Consider the following 20,640-nt stretch of genomic DNA (forward strand, 5'->3'; position numbering starts at 1 on the left):
GGGGATATATGTGTGTACACACCCTCAATAATGAAAATTTACATATGGGAATTCAAACTACATGTTGTGCTCAGATATTTTTGTAACTCACGAGTAAGTGAATGAACCTACCTTCCAAAGCAGTATACTTTGGGTCAAATTCAATGATGCCTTCTGCATGATCATTTTTCATAATTGTGACTCGAACACTGGAGACGTTTCCTATTTCTGGAGGTTGATCTATCTGCAGTCCATTATCTCGAATAGTGAAATCATGCCCACTTGCAAAATCAGAAGAAATACAATGTAATCATAAATTCACAATTGTTTAGCGTGAATTGAGTCTTGGCACTTATAACATAGTGAAGTACTGTAACATTGTTGTAGAGTCCATTATAGGCTAGCTCTTCTGAAATTTCTGTACTACCCTTAATTGTTGGTACCTGCATGGGATCCAGGGTAAAGGAAAAATCCTAAAGTTGGGCAACGTAAAGATCATACAACTGTCAAAAGATTGGGAAGGGGCTCTGGTAAAATGCACCTGTGGGCCACCAGGGAACATTGCTGCAGTACTGGGCACAGTGCCATCATAGACAGGGATCAGCTGAGCCTCAGGGTACAGCACCGGGCTAAGAGGAGGACCATAAACCGTAGCTAGTGTCACATCATTTATCAAATTTCAAGCTAAGCCAGCAAGATTCAAGACAACATTTTTAAGTGGCTGACATTGTGCCATAGAGAGTTAAGCAGCCGCCTACAATGTCAGCATCCTGTATTAGTGCTAGTGTGAGTACCAGCTGCTCCACTTCTGATCCAGCTCCCTACTAATGCGCCTGGGAAAGCAGCAGAGAACAGTACAAATACTTGGGCCCCAGCCACCCATGTGGGAGACCAGTTATGAAGCTCCTAGATTTGGTCTGGCCCAGCCCCAATCATTGTGGCCTTTTGGGGAGTAAACCAATGGATGCAAGATATCTATTTAAAAATAAATAAATCTATAATAAAAAGATGGAAAATTCCTAGATCATTTAACGTGAAAGAAAACATTTTAAGTTCTGTAGAAGCCGATTATAATCAATACCTCTGTTCTTTAATATGAACATTAGCTCACTTGTATAATGACATTTATGTAAAAGACTTGGTTTAGTGTGCTGTTATTCCCACTAAATTAAGTGTTGAGAGAGATGGGGAGAGGGGGAGAGGGAGAGGGGGAGAGTTCAGGGGGAACAGGGGAAGGGAGAGGTCTTCCATCTTATGGTTTACTCTCCAGATGGTTGTAACAGTGGGAGCTGGGCTGATCTGAAGCCAGGAGCTTCTTCCAGGTCTCCCAAAAGGGTGCAGGGGCCCAAGGACTTGGGTTATCTTCCACTGCTTTCCCAGGCCATAGCAGAGAGCGGGATCAGAAGAGTAGCAGCCGGAACAAGAACCAGCGCCCATATAGGATGCTGGCACTGAAGGCGGCAGCTTTACCCACCACGCCATAGTGCCAGGCCCATTTGTAGGAATTTTAGCATTTGAAGAATATGTGAGACTTTAATATGCTTTTCTCAGATGGGATGATACAGCATCTTCCCTAGTGACTGAGTGAAATGTTATAGTTTTTAAAAGTTTTTTTTTTTTTTGACAGGCAGAGTGGATAGTGAGAGAGAAACAGAGAGGAAGGTCTTCCTTTTTGCCGTTGGTTCACCGTCCAATGGCCGCTGTGGCCGGCGCATCGCGCTGATCCGAAGCCAGGAGCCAGGTGCTTCTCCTGGTCTCCCATGCAGGTGCAGGGCCCAAGCACTTGGGCCATCCTCCACTGCCTTCCCGGGCCATAGCAGAGAGCTGGCCTGGAAGAGGGGCAACCGGGATAGAATCCAGCGCCCCAACCAGGACTAGAACCCAGTGTGCCGGTGCCGCAAGGCGGAGGATTAGCCTGTTAAGCCACGGCGCCGGCCTTAAAGTTTTAAAAGTATTACTTATGCCAGCACCGTGGCCCAATAGGCTAATCCTCCGCCTGTGGTGCTGGCACCCCGGGTTCTAGTCCCGGTCAGGGCACCGTATTCTATCCCGGTTGCCCCTCTTCCAGGCCAGCTCTCTGCTATGGCCCGGGAGTGCAGTGGAGGATGGCCCAAGTGCTTGGGCCCTGCACCCGCATGGGAGACCAGGAGAAGCACCTGGCTCCTGGCTTCAGATCAGCGCAGTGTGCCGGCTACAGTGCGCTGGCCGCAGCAGCCATTGTGGGGTGAACCAACGGTAAAGGAAGACCTTTTTCTCTCTCTCACTGTCCACTCTGCCTGTCAAAAAAAAAAAAAAAAGTATTATTTATATAATGCATGCAACAGTATTTCCCTGCACCAGAAAAAATGTCTTTCACCCTGAGGCTGTTCAACCTTAGGGTTCAAGAAGCATGCAAAGGTGTTCCCCACTCTTGTCAATCAAGTGTACCCTAACAAATCAGGGGAAGAAAGGTACTCATGAAGCATAATTTGTGATCTGCCCAGAAAACATGGTGCACTTGCATGGCCACCTATATGACACGAATTTTTCCCACTTTTAAAAAAAATTAAAGATTAACCTGAAAGGCAGAATTGAGAGAGAGAGAAAGAAAGAGAGAAAGAGAGAAAGCGAGGAAGAGAGAAAGAGAAAGAGAAAGAGAAAAAGAAGAGAGAGAAAGAGAAAGAAAGAAAGAAAACAAAGAAAAACAAAGAAAGAAGAAACATAGATCTTTTCCATTAACTGATTTATTCCCTAGATGGCCAAAGCCAAGAGCCTAAACTCTGAGTCTCCCAATTTGAGTGGCAGGGGCCCAATCACTAGGGACATCTTCCACTCCTCCCTGCAAAAGCAGGGAGCTGGATCAGAGCCGCTGGGACTCAAACAGGCACTCATATGGGAGGCCAACATCGCAGGGAGTGGCTTAATTCACTGTGTTACAATGCCGGCCCTCTTTCCAACTGCTACTGGGCAAGCATTTACTTCATTAACCCAGAGACAAGACATCAGCTCTCAGGGGTACCAGAGGAAGAAGCCCCTAACTCCAGCCACCTCACAGGGAGAGAAACTGGGACTAGCCCCTCCTCCCACACGTGCTCAGCACCAGGCTGGGTAACACGCGACTCCTTCCTCAGCCAATTTCCGGGCACCCACACACCATGCTTAGCCTGTCTGGAGTGAATTCACAACACTGCCACCTACTGCCACCTTTTAAGGAAAGACATTATATTGAAGAAAACTGGAAGAAGGAATTTCCCTTCTATGTCCTGCTCTAATGTCACCCAGATGTGAGAAAGAGCAGGGACAGAACTGTTTACAGCTCAGTGTTTGTCTCTGCACAATGTGGCTCTCCCTCCCCCTCTCTCCCCTCTCTTCTTCCAACATTCTTTTTCTCCTGTACCTTCCTTGGAGCTCCACCTTCGTAATTGCCAAAGAAAATTCTTCAGGGCCCTCTGGTCGGTCATCGTCGAGGATTTCAACCTGCAGACTCCGCACCACTTCCCTGGCCTCAAACAGGAGCTCTCCTGCCGCAGGAATGAAGTCCGAGCCTGCTTCTGCCGTCCCGCTCCTGGTCTCATACCACAGTCTCACCAGCCCAAAAGAGCCACCTGATCGGATGATGGTGGCATTTACCTAGGTGAAAAGCACCGTCTTATTCTGCAGGCTTAATCTACCAGACCATGTTGTTTCCAATTGAAGGGTATCTTTGCTAGCATCATGTTAAAATTATATATAAGTTTATAAGGTATCTAACTTATACATTAAAATAATGTTCTTCATTTGTGAAAAACACAATTTCAAGATCGCTCATATTCAAAAAGATGACAGAAAGCGCTGGGCCTTTCACACTATACCCTCAGGGTCTCCTCGGTCACTCGCAGCTGCTCTTGTGCAAAGGCAAAGCGGCCATAGGGGGCGTCACTGGCAACCATGGTGATGTTGGCTGTGCTGCTGGAGTCGCTCAGAACCCCTCCCTCACTGACATCCGTGAGCTGAAACTCGTAGAAGCACTTTTCCTCGGGAATGTCATCATCTAAAGCCTAGCCAAGGACAAAGCAGGTCGTTAGAGTCTAAAATGTAGAGAAAAATATCTAGTCATGCCAACAACAAACTCTGTATGTTACCTCCCCGTCCCAGCCACGCACATACATGCCCGTGCACACACCCAGAGCAAGCGTGCATAAGAAAGAAGCAATCCGCTACCTGTATCAGTATGACAGCTGCGGACTGTCCATCCCGCATGGTCAGCTTTCCTGATGTTTCTGAAAATTCCCCCGAGGAAGGCGGGAATATCCTCCAAAACACTGTGACCTCCCCCCAGATCCCTGGGCCACGAACAAGGCTACGACAATAACACAGACGTAGGTTCAGTTCATTCTTACTGAAGGCTCTTTTCTCTCACATTTGCTACATCACTCAACAGTAACCAACTTTAATTTCAAGGATTTGTATTTTTAAGTAAAGTCATGTATCAACTATAAAGCAAAAGAAAGTCAGATCATTCCAAGGTGTTAACACCTTGAAGTGCCGAGTTAGTGCAAGTCTACCTTGACAAGAATACTGCCAAAAATTAAACACTAATATGGGAAACGTAAAGGGATCCAAAACAGTCCTTATAGACTTCTCATTGGAGACTCAAGGTACAAAGCAGGAAAGGCCTAACAAAGTTACTGAAAAGGACAGTAAACACTTCCTACCTGGCATGCAAATGGAAGTGGAGAAAGTATCACCTTTGGATAACCACCCAGAAGAACGATATTAAGTCAGATCTAGATGCTTCACTGATAGTCCCTGCTCCATTCCTCTTGAGAAAATGTGGGAAAAACAAACCTGCCTGGGCTCCTACTCACTTAACCATATGCTCAGCCCTGATTCAGAACACTTAGAATCCAAATGTCTGACCCTGACAGATTTCAAAGCAATGGCTCTGTAGCTTACAACATCACAGAAGTGCTCTTACCTCACGTGCAGTGACAAGATGGGGCTGGACTTAAGGACCGTCTGATCTCACTCCCTGGGCTTCGTCCATGGCCCACACTGCAGACCACCACCTGAGTCAGGCACCTCACGATCTGACCCTCAACACAGCTTAGGATGCACTCTTATTTTCAATTTGTGCCCAAAGACTGCTCTACTCTCCCCAGGATGTCAGCAACACAAAAAATGATAGTCTGAGAACTACATATGTACTTGAGAATGCAATGTCTCAATCTGATTGTTCAAATAAAGCTCCCTACCTCCCACATATGCAAGGAAAAATCAAGCAGCGCTTACCTGATGATGGCAGTACCATTGTATCTCGCAGAGGGTTCCCCGATGAGCACGTGCCTCGATGATGCAGCTATCCCCACTTCTCCAAGTGCTCCCTTATCTCCACGGATGATTATTGAGGCACTCCCTAAGTCACAGATTACATACAGGGCTTTGTAGCAAGCACACCTATGCAATTCCTATATAGTTGGCCACAGTCGAACAGTTTCACATTTACCAACCAAGTTAATCCTCATGACCATCATAAATCAGGTGCTGTCCTCCTCACTTTAACTATGAGAACACTTAAGTAACTTCAAGTGTTGAAGACACTGAGGCAAATAACTTGCGCAAGAGCACACTGTCATGAAAAGGGGCAGGAGAAAGTGGGCAATGATGCCACCATCACTCCCATAAAAGCAAGTGCTTCTCTACTGTTAGCATTACTTCCCTTCTACAGTTAGCATTGCAGTTCACTAAAACTGGCTATGTGGACATGTCAAACAACTATTTGGCAAAAACAGGAATCCTCTGAACTCCACCACTTATAAAAGCTATGCCAAATATTTCTACTGACATGATCCTACATACAGGGAAATGAAAGACTCCACTAAGAGACAATTAGAACTCATGAGAGAGTTTGATGAAGTTTCAAGATATAAAATCAACACATGAAAATCAATAGCCTTTCTATACATAGACAGTGCTATGGCTGAGAAAGATCTTCTAAATCAGTACCATTCACAATAGCTACAAAAAATTTCACAAATTTTAAATACCTTGGAATCAATTTAACTAAGGATATGAAAGATCTCTGCAGTGAAGATTACAAAAACATCAAGGAAATACAAGACAACACAAAACAATGGAAAAATCTTCCATGTCAATGGCTTAGAAGAATTAATGTCATCAAAACTTCCATACTATCCAAAGCAATTTACAGATTCAATGAGATCTCAATCAAATTACCACCAAAATTCTCAGATCTAGAAAAAACAATGCTAAATATGAAACACAAGAGATTCTGAATAGCTAAAGCAATCTTACACAACAAAAACAAAGCCAGAGGCATCATTATACAAGGTTTTAAGACATACTACAGGGCAGTTATAATCAAAACAGTCTGGTAACAACACAAAGACAGACATGTAGACCAATGGAACAAAATAGAAACCTCAGAAATTAATTCACTTATGCACAATCAACTAATCTTTGGCAAACAAACTAAAATCAATCCCTGGAGAGAGGACAGTCTCAAACAGTTCTGGGAAAATTGGATCTACACATACAGAACTATGAAACAAGATCCTTACCTTTCACCTTATACAAAAATCACATCACAATGAATTAAGGATCTAAATCTATGACCTGATACCATCAAATTACTAGAGGAAAACATTGATGAAACCCTGGACTACATGAACTTAGGCAAAAAATTCTTGGAAAAGACCCCAGAAGTACAGGCTATCAAAGCCAAAATAGACAAATGGGATAACAGTAGGCTAAGAAGTTACTGCACTGCAAATGAAACACTCAACACAGTGAAGAGGCAACCAACAGAATGGGAGAAAATATCTGCGAACCATGCAACTGATAAAGGATTAAAATACAGAATCTATGAAGAACTAACAAACTCAACATCAACAAAGCAATAGTAAAGAAATGGGCAAAGGACACAAATAGGCATTTTTCAAAGGATGAAATTCAAATGGCAAACAGACACATAAAAAAACCTTCAGGATCACTAGCCATCAGGGAAATGCAAACGAAAACCACAATGAGGTTTTATCTCACTCCAGTTAGAAAGGCTATCATCCAAAAATCAAAATAAATAAATAAATAAATAAATGCTGGCACGGATGTGGAAGAAAAAGGTGCCCTGATATGTTGTTGGTAGGAATGTAAACTAACACAATCATTATGGAAACCATATGGAAATTCCTCAGAAATCTGGAAACAGACCTACAATATGAGCTAGCCATTCCACTACTGGGAATTTACCCAAATGAAATGAAATCAGCATATTAGAGAGTTATCCATTACCTCCTGTATATTGCAGCTAAGTTCACAATAATCGAGATATTGAGTCAACCCAAATGCCCGTAGGATGATTACTGGATAAAGAAATTGTGGCACACACACACTATAAAATACTACTCAGCCATAAAAAATAATGAAATCCTATCTTTGCAACAAAATGGATGCAACTGGAAACCATCATACTTAGTGAAATAAGCCATTCCCCAAAAGACAAATATCATAAGTTTTCCCTAATCTGTGGTAACTAATATATAGAGAAAAAATGTAATGTACATGAGTAAAATTGACATTTTGAGGTGGATTATTGTTTATAGCCCTTGTCTATACCTAATATTTGTTGAATCCTTTATTTAATGGAAGATTAAGCTTGTAATTATAAAATAAATTGAAAGTATGCCATTTAATACTTTCCATTTTAATTGTTTCAAAAATTAAAAAAAATAAGGAAGGAAGAGTGAAGGCGTGCATGGATGGGAGGGAGGTTAGAATGTGAAGTATTATCCTCTTAAATCAGTATATATGAAATACACGAAATTAGTTCACCTTCTTACATAAATTTTAAAAATTCTACTCAAGTGGAAATAAAAATATCAAACAGATCAAGTATTCATAGTATAATTTAGCAGTATCTTGAAGAAAATTGTTTCCAGAAGCACATTTTAAGGTTTTATGAAACCGTGCACTGGATTACTGTATGTGCACAATGGAGTAGATTGATGAAATCAAGTGGTTTGTCATTTGCAAGAATCTCACAGTTAGAAACACAGTAAGAGTATTTTTATATTGGTAAAAAATTTATCTTAATCACCAATATGCTCTTCTTCATGTGTCCAGTTAGCCTACATGCTATCAACGCTGTTATTTTAACAAGATGTAGATGACTGAGCTAACTCAAGAACTAAGGAAAACTATGGTTCAATGAGATGATTCTCTGGCAGGTTTGTTGGAAAGGATTATAGGTAAAACTGCAGAAAGAACAACTCTTTCAAGTATGTACAATGATACTCTCTACAAATTGACAATCTTCTTGGTCATGAAACCCACTTTCAACTACAAACCCTTGCAGAACATCAAGTTCTTGATGGGGAAAAAAAAAGATACACAAGAGTAACTCAGCTTTCAAGTAAGTTTCTGGGAAAGCCATTTTAGAACCATTACTCTTTCCTTTAAAGACCCAAGAAATAAATCATCTAGACCGTAAGCAAATGAGAACTATGATGCCTGTTTCAGAAATATCAAAATATCTAAGGAATACGCTCACATGAAAATAGAGCAGACTCTAATACCATAAGATGCTTACAAAGAAGTATGTAAATATTGTGAAAATGTTTCAAAAATAAAATACTATTACTGGGGCTGGTGTTGTGGTGTAGTGAGTGAGACCACCGCCTGCAGTGCCGGCATCTCATATGGGTGCTGGTTAGAGTCCTGGCTGCTCCACTTCTGATCCATCTCTCTGCTATGGCCTGGAAAAGCAGTAGGGGGTGGCCTGAATATTTGGGCCCCTGTGGCCACGCAGAGAGACATGGAGGAAGCTCCTGGACCCTGGCTTTGGATCAGCACAGCTGAGGCCATTGCGGTCATCTGGAGAGTGAACCAGCAGATGGGAGACCTCTGCCTCAGCCTCTGTAATTCTGCCTTTCAAATAAATAAATCTATAAGAAAAAAATACTATTCCTATTTCAAGTAAACAATTTCAAACTCAAAAAATACTCAGGACAAAAAAGTGAGATTACATTGAACATATTGCTGTGAAGCCTGTTTAAACAACATGAAAGTTATCCATGTAGCTATGTGCTATTTTTTTTTTTTAAGTAATCCAAGGTTTTGTTTCCATATCATTTTAAATGGTTTACATTTAACCAGTTTTCTACTGCCGGACCATTAAGAAAGCTTTCACATTTTAAACACTGCTACAATGGAATTGGAGAGGCGGAGAGAGATGGAAAGAGAGAACAAGAGGGCAGCCTCCTACCTACTGATTCATTCCCTGCAATGACCATGGCAACTGGGGCTGAGGCTGAAGCCAGAAACTGGCCATCAGTCCAGTTCTCCCATGAAGGAGACAGGGAGCCAAGTACTTGAGCCACCACTACTGCCTCCCAGGGTCTCCATTAGCAGGAAACTGGAGTCAGGAGCCAGGGCTGGGAATTGAAGCCCGGTGCTCCACCGTGGAACACAGACATCTCAAAAAATAGGTTAAACGTTCACCTTAACGTGTTTATTTTTAAAAAATTACATGAAATCTTTGACCTATAACCTCACTAACATGGGATATAATTTTAGTTTAAAATTTCTTAGCAGATGGAAAATAGTGTGCTTTAGCAAACATTTTAGAAATTATAAGAAAAGCTACCACTGCCTATGTTTGCTGAGAATCTCCTTTCTAATTTCCAAAAATGTGCATGTCTCTTACCTTTCACTGGAGATATTTCTACCTCATCGACTGCCGTCAGCTGAATGGTGAAACGTCTGTGCTCCTCTAGTGCAGTGTCTTGAAGAGCACGCAGGAGGATGGTCTTCTGGGACTCGGTCTGCACAAAATGAGAGGACAATGTGCTTCCCACGTGGGCCAAAGTCAAACTCTGGGTGTTCCTAGTAGCAGCATTATATTACATTTTTAAGTGTGTTCTTCCTGTCACTTAGAATTATGAGTTGTATCCAGGAGAAATAATCTAAGCCTTAGCTCTGATTGTAGGTCTCATTTAGGTTTTCAATAACAAAAATCTTTAAATTTTAACACAGCCTTTTAACTTAGCTGGAAATGTTCAGCATTTTGTTCAGTCTTTTAAAGGGAGTCAAATGGTCACCCCACGATGCACAGAGGGTCTTAAAGTTAATGCTTATAAAAGACAGTGAGCTCACTCAGAGAAGGAAAGGATGGAGGAGATTGCAGGCGTAGATGCAGTCAACAGTCCTGGAGGCCTGCGTTAACATCTCTGGACATCCAAGCCAAGAATCCTTCCCTTGTGAACTTAGCAACGGCACCTTCCTACTTAACCAAAGTATCCGAAGGCAGCAATAAAGGATCCCAAGTCATAGAAAAGTCAGCTTTTGCATCCAGGAACCCGGTATTTTATATGGACATTTTGGATTTCTTTTACCTTCACACTTAAGATTCTGCTTTTCTTGTTTTTATACAGGTAACACTTGTTTCTTCCTAACTATGTGCCCTAGTTATTTTATATTTTTTTTCCTGCATTGTACATTGTTTCTCATTGCTGCTACACTGTAAGAAGAATGCTGATTTAATTGTAATTTTTCCCCTTGGATCACAGGTCCATTGTTGGAAGTGATCCTACTCCTATCTGTAGTGCTGTCTTTCACTGGACAGACAATAGATGGCCTTTACATTGGTTCACTCTGTCTCCTCTTCCAGCCCATTTCAAGTCATTTTGTCAAAGTTCTTTCCATCCACTGCACACTCCTTAAAAGTGCTTATTTATTTGAAAGATAAAGACACACACGGGGGCAGGGGGAGAGAAAGAGAGAACTCCCATCTGCTGATTCAGTCCTCAAATACCAACAATGGCCAGAGCTGAGCCAGGCCATAAACATGAGCCAGGCACTCAGTCGAGGTCTCCTTTATGAGTTACAGGGAGTATGGCAGAGGTGATGTCACCCATGTTGCGTGACAAAGTCACAGCTGGAGGAGGGGGAACTCTGCAAAGCAGGAAGCCCCTGTCTGACTGAAGCCATCTTCTCTGGTTTTATTAGGCTTACTAGTGATAGAGTCATTGGGTTTGGGTGTGGGAATCACAGATATCAATGTAAGCAAAATTGTTGTTTCTTATAAAAAAAATTCAGTTACAGGAGGTGACTGGAGAAATAAGAGGGGAATCTCCTAAAATTTGTCTTGAGCAAAATATTAGGAACGTTGAAGTAGGCAGGCATACAGGTTAAAATCGACTAGGTTTGTGAGCTGGAAGACCACGCCCCTGTGTGACCTCATCCCCTTCCTGGACATACCGGGGTGCCCACCAGCCAATCAGGTTAATTAACCACTCCCCTTTGGAAGTGGGTTAAAAGCCTGCGACAAGGTGTGTCCTGCCCTTCTATTCTTCCCTGGCCCCTTGCCAGGAGGGGGCTTGCTGTAGCCCTATGCCTCCAGGGCGAGTGGCCTTCGGGCCACCTGCCCTAGGCTTTCTGGCCTAGATGCTCCTCCACGTGGCTGGTTCCTGGTGCTCAGTATGAACCCAGATTTCTCTCTCTCAAATAAAGCTCTCACTTTCCTATGCGCCTTTCGCACTAAATAAAAGCCTAAAATGTACCATGCTGCCTTGTTTATCTGTGCCGGTATTTAGAATTCTTCTCTAAACATTAGGCAAGAACCCTCTCATGCTTATTAATACTGAAGATTTATTAATAAGCATATAGTGAAATAGTATGGCACCCCCAATTCCGGTAGCTTATGTGGCACCCCAAAAGGCGCTTCTGGGGAACTTTAAAGGGCCACATTTTCATATAGATTTTAGGAGGTCACCCCCGATATCAACATGAGTAATTAGGAGTTGTATGAGAAAATAGAACAGAAAGAGCATTCAGGTGCTTGTTCCCACAGATCCCCCCCACTTTGTCTCACACAGGAGTGTATGGTAAGACTGGTAGGTACGTAGTTAATATTATGGCAAGTGGATTGATGAACAAGTTCTACCATTCTTACAAAGGTTAGGACACTATACCCCTGCTTGGAAATGTAGAACCAAGGAACTCTTACATTAGGCAATGGAATAGGTTTCATAAAAAACACAGTTGTTAGGGGTGTGATTTACCTTTAGAAAAATAGGATATAATCATTAGAACTTTCTCTATACCGTTTTAACCTTTTTTTTTTTATAGTTTTAACCTTTTAAAATAAATCGATTAATCTATAAAATCTTGGAATTTCTGTCTAGCACCTTTAGATAAGTTAAGCAAGTTTCATATAGCTGACATAGCTCCACTATGAGTAGAAAAAAGATTCGTGGGAAGATTACAATGAAGCCATGAAAGGAAAATCAAACAAAACAAGATTAATAGAGAAAAGTTATGCATAGATGATCACTTGTGATATGTTATTTCCAGAAATAATAGAGGCTTAGAAGAAGGAAGGCTTAATAAAAAGTATGTGTAGGGGCCAGTGCTGTGGTGCAGTGGGTTAAAGCCCTGGCCTGAAGTGCCGGCATCCCATATGGGCACCGGTTCTAGTCCCAGCTGCTCCACTTCTGATCCAGCTCTCTGCTATAGCCTGGGATAGCAGTAGAAGATGGCCCAAGTCCTTGGGACCCTATACCCATGTGGGAGACCCGGAGGAAGCTCCTGGCTCCTGGTCTCAGATCGGCATAGCTCAGGCTATTGTGGTCATCTGGGGAGTGAACCAGCAGTCGGAAGACCCCTCTCTGTCTCTACCTTCTCTACCTCTCTAACTCGTTCAAATAAATAAAAAAATTTTTAAAAAAGTATGTGTAAAAAAATACAAAATAAATCTATGAGAAGGATTGGCAAAATGATGCCTTCCGCTACTACCTAAAGCCCATCTCCTCATCTCCTTTCTTAGCTGATGCCTCCCCTCCTTTGGGACCCCTTGGACCTGCCGAGGCTGGACAGTGGCAGGACTGAACTACTTGAACCATTACCTGTTGCATTCCAGGGTGTGCTTTCACAGGAAGCTGCAACTGGGAGCAGAGCCAGGATTTGAACCAAGGCACTCTGATACAGGATGCAAGCATCCCAAGTGGTGCATTAATCACTATGCCAAAAACTGTTCCCTACTGCTATTAAGTGCAATGCATCTGCATCTTAGTTTTTCTTTTAATACACACTGCTGAGGTTATCCATGTTTCCCTGGGTAGATTTGTTCTTTTCAGTGCTGCGTGGATTCCACTGTTCACATTTATACTACCTGCAATATTTGCCTAACTATGGTTATCCACTAGCACAAATGATATTGCCAAGAACACTCACTCTTATACATAAGCCTTTAAATGTACAATAATTTCTCTAAAGTGCTCTTGATGTTATGTATCGTTGATTCTCGTTATTTCCAGAATTTTTGTTTACACATTCGTCAGCTTGCTGAATTCATTTGAAACCTTACAATCAATATCTGGGCACTTGATGTCTTATTTTCTATGGGTATTTTGTTTTAATTATTCATTAGTTATATTATTTGCTTTTTTTCAAACAGATTATCTTCTGCTTTCATCTTTATTAGTTTGAGAAAAATGTTTAAAACCAAGCATGATTCTAACTGAAAAAAACAAGGAGGACAGCTGGCACCGTGGCTTAACAGGCTAATCCTCCGCCTTGCAGCGCCGGCACACTGGGTTCTAGTCCTGGTTGGGGCGCCGGATTCTATCCCGGGTGCCTCCTCTTCCAGGCCAGCTCTCTGCTGTGGCCAGGGAGTGCAGTGGAGGATGGCCCAAGTCCTTGGGCCTGCACCCCATGGGAGACCAGGAGAAGCACCTGGCTCCTGGCTTCAGATCAGGGAGATGTGCCGGCCGCAGCGGCCATTGGAGGGTGAACCAACGGCAAAAAGGAAGACCTTTCTCTCTGTCTCTCTCTCACTAACCACTCTGCCTGTCAAAAAAAAAGAAAAGGAGGACAATAAATTTAGACTCTGCAGTTCCTTCTCCATCCATTTTTCCCTCTGACAGCCAACACTGCTCTGTCTTGCACACATCAGCTGCGTATCGCCTGACCTCCAGTTAAGTAAGGTGCCTTTCCATGTTCTTTGGAACTTGTGGCTACCCTTGACCTTTTGCCTTAGAATCAGCTCATCAATTCTCTTCCACCTCCTCATCCCATCTTCCAGAAAAGAGCTTGAGAGTATGACTATACCTCATTAAAATGCAGGGTTCCAGTCAAAGGGCTAAGATCTCCTTTAGCCTTCTCTTCTACAGTCCACTGAAGTCGGACAGCTCCTTTTCCTCCTGGAGACCGGACAACTGTCAGCGTCACATATGAGTCGGGGTCATCAGACAAAAAAGATTCATCAACCATCACCTGAAGCAAAGAAAATCCAGTAAAAAATAAATAAATAAAAAGACAAAGAGGAAGAGGACAAACAGTATCTTTCTTTGTTTACAGTGACTGCAGTTTTTCAATGAAGAACTCTGTGCACTGCAGGTTACAGTCATGGGGCAAAAAAACCAATGTTCCAACAAAACCCATTTCTCTCTTTCCTAGACACCCTAATTACCTGTCACTCTCCAGCAATTAGGTAGAACATGTGACTGAATTCTGACCAATGGAGTAGAAGCAGTAGTGCCACTGCACCACACGTATCCACACAGAACTCCCCATCCTCTCTTCTACTGTTAATCCATTGAAGGGAGGATGCCAGGATGTATGGGAGGTCAGTACCTCCTGAGAGGGGCTGTCTGGTGCCTGGGATGCTGGTTGGAAAAGAGGCTTACAGAAGATTCAGCTGACTAGGAACCCCGGCATGCAACTCTTGTACAAAGATGAAATAAACACTTATTATATGAAGGAATTGTGTTCAAGGAAGGGGTTCTTGGTCATAGCAATCAGGCTCTACCACAATATAAACCTGAACTGTGCCCAGGATTATCTGCAGTCTAACAACTTTAGTGTCTTCTAGGTTCAAAGAGATTTTGTAGACTGATATAAACAGAGTGAGATTCAATATGCTAGTTTACCAGTCCTTATTAAAAGACCTGGTCCATGTGAATTAAATATGCCGACTCTGTAAAGCAAAGTCCAAATTGAACCTAAAGAATCTCCCAGTTAAGGAAGTACAAATTATAGCACAAGGCTTTCCAAAGCTTTTGTTTTCTCATGGGATTTTGCACTGGGAGCAACAGGATGTATTTGAAGTCAATCATTGTGTATTCAGCTAGTACGTCAGTTCTTATACCTACTTTACCTTATTTAAGCCTCACAGGAAGTCTTAGAAATCTGAGAAATCTTCAAAAGTTTACAGAAAATGTATGCTATGAAAAAATCTTGCATATATTTCAAAATGTTTAGTACAAAAATAAACTTATCCTTACTCCACAAACTTTTTGAACTTTATATAGATGCACACATTTTCCCCACCCAAAACAGGCATACATATTTAGAGACAAGGAACCTAGAACCCAACTCAGAGCCCAGTGCTCCTTCTACTACTCCAGAGACCAAACATATTTCACAATAAGAAATTCATTATAAATAAACCACATGTGTTAAATCTATGGAATCAGAAAAGACTTAACATTTTGTTTCTCAATTAGATTTCCATGAATTACTGCTGTTCTCAAATGTTCAGTTGTTGCACTTGATCGGCTTACGAACAGGTTTATATTAATGACCTTTTCTCAGTGTTCCTCAGTTTTGAATCTAATCTCAATGCTAAGAGAACATCCACTGTGTGCACCGCATTGTACATCTTAGATACCTGAAGTGCTAAAGGTAACCTCATGTTGTCAAGAAACTTGTGGTCAGAAAGACAGGACATAAGAAAATCAGGGGGCCGGCGCTATGGAGTAGCAGGTAAAGCCGCCTGCAGTGCTGGCATCCCATAAGGATGCCAGTTTGAATCCCAGCTGCTCCACTTCCAATCCAGCTCTCCGCTGTGGCCTGGGAAAGCGGTGGAAGATGACCCAAGTCCCTGGGCCCCTATACCCACATGGGAGGCCCCGGGGAGGCTTCTGGCTCCCAGTTTCAAATTGGCACAGCTCCAGCCATTGTGGCCAATTAGGGAGTGAACCAGCGGATGGAGGACCTCTTTCTCTGTGTAACTCACTCTTTCAAAAAAAAAAAAAATATATATATATATATATTTTTTTTTTTTTGACAGAAAGAGTGGATAGTGAGAGAGAGACAGAAAGAAAGGTCATCCTTTTTGCCATTGGTTCACCCTCCAATGGCCGCTGCAGCCGGTGCATCTCGCTGATCCGAAGCCAGGAGCCAGGTGCTTCTCCTGGTCTCCCATGCAGATGCAGGGCCCAAGGACTTGGGCCATCCTCCACTGCCTTCCCGGGCCATAGCAGAGAGCTGGCCTGGAAGAGGGGCAACCGGGATAGAATCCGGCGCCCCAACCAGGACTAGAACCCGGTGTGCCGGCGCTGCAAGGCGGAGGATTAGCCTGTTAAGTCACGGCACCGGCCTAAAATAAATAAATAAATAATTCTTTAAAAAAAAAAAAAAAAAAAAACAGGCACGGGAGGCTGGGCAAAACGCTACTGCTAATGCCACTGGTTAGTCCAGAACAGTTGACATGTAGGTAGTGTGCAGCCTGGATGACTTTTCAACACATTAACTCATCTGTTTCTCATGATGATAACGAGTTGTAAAAATTTATACCGCAGGGCTCTGTTAGACTCCAAGACACACCAGAAATTTCAGTCTATTACAAAAAGATTTTGTATCTTAGACCAAGAGTTCATAAACTAGATTTAGAGCCCTAACATTTATGGAGGCAGCTAGAGAAAGTGAATACTATTTATTTTCCCTAACAGTAAGATAAGCTTGAAAAGACATTTTTCACTGCTCAAGTCAAAAAGTGCGATGAAGTTAAAAGCAAAGCCATTATTGTAAGGTTTCAGCAATTCAAGATATGAACACTAAAGCCTGAGTATCTTCTCTAAACTCAGAAGCTTAACTCATTTTCACAACAATTAAGTTGCACATTCACATGTACTAAAATATTTGCATTTATGTAAAGAAAGGAAGCCTGGTTGGATGTAGAACAAAATATGAGATGCTCAACATCTCCGGATTATAAATACTTACTCTCCTTTTCATATTTCCCAGACATTTTATGCTGCTTGGGAGATATTCACTCTGTCAATCTACCACTCCTAACACTTATGTCTCTTTCCCAAAGAACAAATGAGATTTGCTGGGAGACAACAACAGTCTGCTCTGTCCCTCTTACTATTCCCATTTTATATGAATGTCATTTCAATGAAATATTGTCATTGAATATGTCATTTCAATAGCTCAATGAAATATTGTGCCCTTCCTGGGTTCTGTTTTTAAGTTGTGGAGTATCTGGGAAGCCCCACTCTGATGCAGGTCTAGTCTTGTAGACACAGAATGGTAAAGACAACGGGCATGAGAGCACTGGTTTATTATAAAATAGGATGGGTGCTGAACTGTTACCTATAACTGATTAAACAAATACAACAGTGGCATGGGAGTTAGAAAAGTTGCTGACTATGGAGGAATTATCTAAATATGTTTATGATAATTTACCTTGGAATTTCTTTTAAAGGTAAAACCATACAAATCCTGATAAAATCATAATAAATATTATAAGAGTTCACAATGCTTTATATTTAAGGTATAATTTATTACTAGCTACCAAAACCAGCTGCACAAACATTAATTCTCCTGACTGATCAAGCTGTTTTATTAGTGCCTTGGTGGTTGACGCAATAATAATTGGGCTTAGAAGTAAACAACCAATGAAAACTAAAGAGGAGGAAACACATGAGGGCTGACCATGGTGTTTTGTTCAATGTCAGCCCCGCCAGAGTAAAGAACAGTGGGGGAGGTACACCTGCAACAGCTAACCCATGCTGGGGTGCAACACCCAGACCCTCTGCAGCAAACTGCCCTGGGGCCAGGGTAGTGGTCTGACAGGAGGGCAGGTGGAGGAGCTGTGGACACAGGATCCTTCTTACTCTACCTCACCCAGTAAGTGTGAATCTCTTCCCTTTTGTAACCACCTGGCATTAAGAGCTGTCATCACACTCTCATGTGGGCACAGGTGGGAAGACTTGCCTCGTCATCAACAGCCAACCTTGAAGTTCACCCTCAGAAGAGCCTCTTAAGAGAAGGGGATGAAGAATGGCAAAACGAAAAATCAAAGACATTTTTTCACTAAAAATTACATGGAAAATTAGTTGGTGGCCAGGCACTCCCCTGATATCTTTGACTTACTGTTTTTTCTTCAAATCCAAATATTCCAAACGGAGAGTCATTTTGCGGAATAACAACAGTTAACATAACGTCATCATCGCCAAGCCTGCCACCTCCAGTCACCTTGACTAAGGAAATATTGAAGGTCTCTGTGAGCTCAAACTCGTCATCATCTATGATGGTGAGTTCCATCATTGCAGTCACCTACGCAGGAAGAAAGGGAGGGAAGGAGAGTTGAGGACAGAGGGCACAGGGGGAGGAGACAATGACATCACAAGTTTGACTCTCATAATTTCCTAGTTGAGATTGAGAAATGATCCACAAGAAAAAAAAAAAAAGCCCTTTTTTGGCTATTATACTCATAAAACTTTAAAAGTCATGTGTGTTTATATTTTAAAATTAGAAAATTATAAGCCTATTTTTGAAATAAAAAAATTACATATGTAATGAGATGCAGTATCATTTAAAGGTACAAAGAGAATGGATTCTTATTCTTGGAGGAAAAAAATTTTGAATGCCATGCAGGTTCCAACATCCATTGCACAAATATAAAATGCAGTATACTTGCATTATTATTAGAAGATATGAAATGGAATCATAAAACTGATCACTGCTTTCTTCAATTAAAATAAATTTCAGTGGTTTCAAATACTCTTCTTGTAATGTAGCGAGTAAAAGTCAGAAACAAAAATCCAAATTTGCTGTTCTTGATATCTATGTTGAGGGCTGGCGCCGCGGCTCACTAGGCTAATCCTCCGCCTGTGGTGCCAGCACACCAGGTTCTAGTCCCGGTTGGGGCACTGGTTCTGTCCTGGTTGCTCCTCTTCCTGTCCAGCTCTCTGCTGGGGCCCGGGAGTGCAGTGGAGGATGGCCCAAGTGCTTGGGCCCTGCACCTGCATGGGAGACCAGGAGGAGGCACCTGGCTCCTGGCTTCGGATTGGTGCAGTGCACCGGCCATAGCGGCCATTTGGGGGATGAACCAACAGAAGGAAGAACTTTCTCTGTCTCTAACTCTGCCTGTCAAAAAAAAAAAAAAAAAAAAAGTGTTGATAAACTTGTAAATAAACCTGAGTGCAGCTTCTGATTTTACTACTGGACATAGAAATATCCAAGCTGCGTGGCTGTAATTAAAATATTTTTCTGTATCCCAGCTGGAAATCCTGGGGCTCTGACATTTTCCAGAAACTGAAGGTTTTCTACCTAAACCTATCTACACCTTAAATTTAACAATAGAGACCAGTGAAAAAACTAAAGTTCACCCACATTATACAAATTGGCCTAAGCAAAATCAGACTCCCCATAGATAGATACCATGACTTGAAGATACTTGCATTTTCATGGCTGTTCACTTGCTTTTTCTCACTTACTGGGATTAAAAATTTTATAAAAATCTAATTTTTAAAAATAGCTAGTTTATGTAACTTATAACACTTAGATAATATTCTATAATTTTTAGGAAGGTTGGCCTAAATCTAGAATATCGGTTTTATTATTTTCCCCAAGTTTTAAGTAGTGTATACCTTTTCTGTCATTTTGGTCTTTTTTTAACTGCAAAAGAAGCTTTAAATATTAATCTTTCAGTGAAAATTCTAAATGTATACCTCTGTTTATGACTACCGAGAAACACATAGAATGAAAGAAATGTAATGTTCACAGAAACAGCCTAGTTCACCGGCAGTTTCTTCTACATCATTAGGTTCCTCGAAATCAAAATTGTCTTTAGAACTTATGTCAAATAGAATCGGGTAAGAAAGCTCAGAAGAGGGTGAGATTCTCACCTTTTAAGCTCTCTTCCCAGGCCAACTTACAAATTATACATGAACTAGTATTTCTCCTTGACCTAACACAGAAACACCTAGAATATACTACATATGTTACTAATGCACATTAATTTGGGAAATGCCTGTAAAACATCTGAAGCACAACCTGAAAATGCTAACATGTTCATGACTATCGTACCTGTCCATCTGCAAATTCAAGAATCCCATGAGGTGGCTTAAAGTCTTCCAGGCCAGCACTATCTGGTGTTGCTGTCCAGTGAACGCCGACTGCCCCAAAGCTTCCCGCCACCCGTACTACAGGAACGTGAAGAACGCTCAAGGGTGGTGGCACCTCGTAGGCAGTAATAACGCCCCCAGCATCCTTTAATAAAGAGTGTAAGTTGAAAGGCAAGGCACAGGGACAACTCTTCTAAGTCAACAACGTCTATTGTTTCTACTTACTTTGCTTTAGTGATTTGGACTTCAAAAAGTTCATGGAAAATGCAATTAGAAAATACACTCACTTAGGTGCAAAAAACTTTGAAATCCATTCATTTTTTCATGGCATGCATTTTCTGTGAACTTTTTGAAGACCTTCTCATAGCCTTCAAAGTTGGAATTAATACCTGGATGGTATGCATGACAGGTCTTCAGAACTCTTACATTTAAGTTTAATGATAATAAATTTGCTTAATCTTTTGGTCTAGCTCAAAGAGAACTAAACATTAGTGTTTAAGACAAATTTGGTTATTTATCCTATTATAAATATTACACAAGCAGAGCC

The 20,640-nt window shown here is 41.8% G+C and overlaps 1 protein-coding gene across 1 annotated transcript in view; it reads right to left on the minus strand.

Moving 5' to 3' along the window:
• Positions 1 to 20,640, minus strand: part of ADGRV1 (adhesion G protein-coupled receptor V1) — a 568,898-nt gene that overhangs the window by 382,318 nt on the left and 165,940 nt on the right. Inside the window, exons 57-65 of the mRNA XM_062211963.1 lie at positions 20,056 to 20,238; positions 18,118 to 18,300; positions 14,065 to 14,229; positions 9,662 to 9,779; positions 5,230 to 5,353; positions 4,159 to 4,297; positions 3,810 to 3,995; positions 3,356 to 3,588; positions 112 to 260 (exon numbers count right to left, since the gene is read on the minus strand). Of these exons, the coding sequence (XP_062067947.1) occupies positions 112 to 260; positions 3,356 to 3,588; positions 3,810 to 3,995; positions 4,159 to 4,297; positions 5,230 to 5,353; positions 9,662 to 9,779; positions 14,065 to 14,229; positions 18,118 to 18,300; positions 20,056 to 20,238 (1,480 nt within the window). The remainder of the gene's footprint in view (positions 1 to 111; positions 261 to 3,355; positions 3,589 to 3,809; positions 3,996 to 4,158; positions 4,298 to 5,229; positions 5,354 to 9,661; positions 9,780 to 14,064; positions 14,230 to 18,117; positions 18,301 to 20,055; positions 20,239 to 20,640) is intronic.

This window comes from Lepus europaeus, chromosome 15 (genome assembly GCF_033115175.1).
Source record: "Lepus europaeus isolate LE1 chromosome 15, mLepTim1.pri, whole genome shotgun sequence".
Classification (NCBI taxonomy): Eukaryota; Metazoa; Chordata; class Mammalia; order Lagomorpha; family Leporidae; genus Lepus; species Lepus europaeus.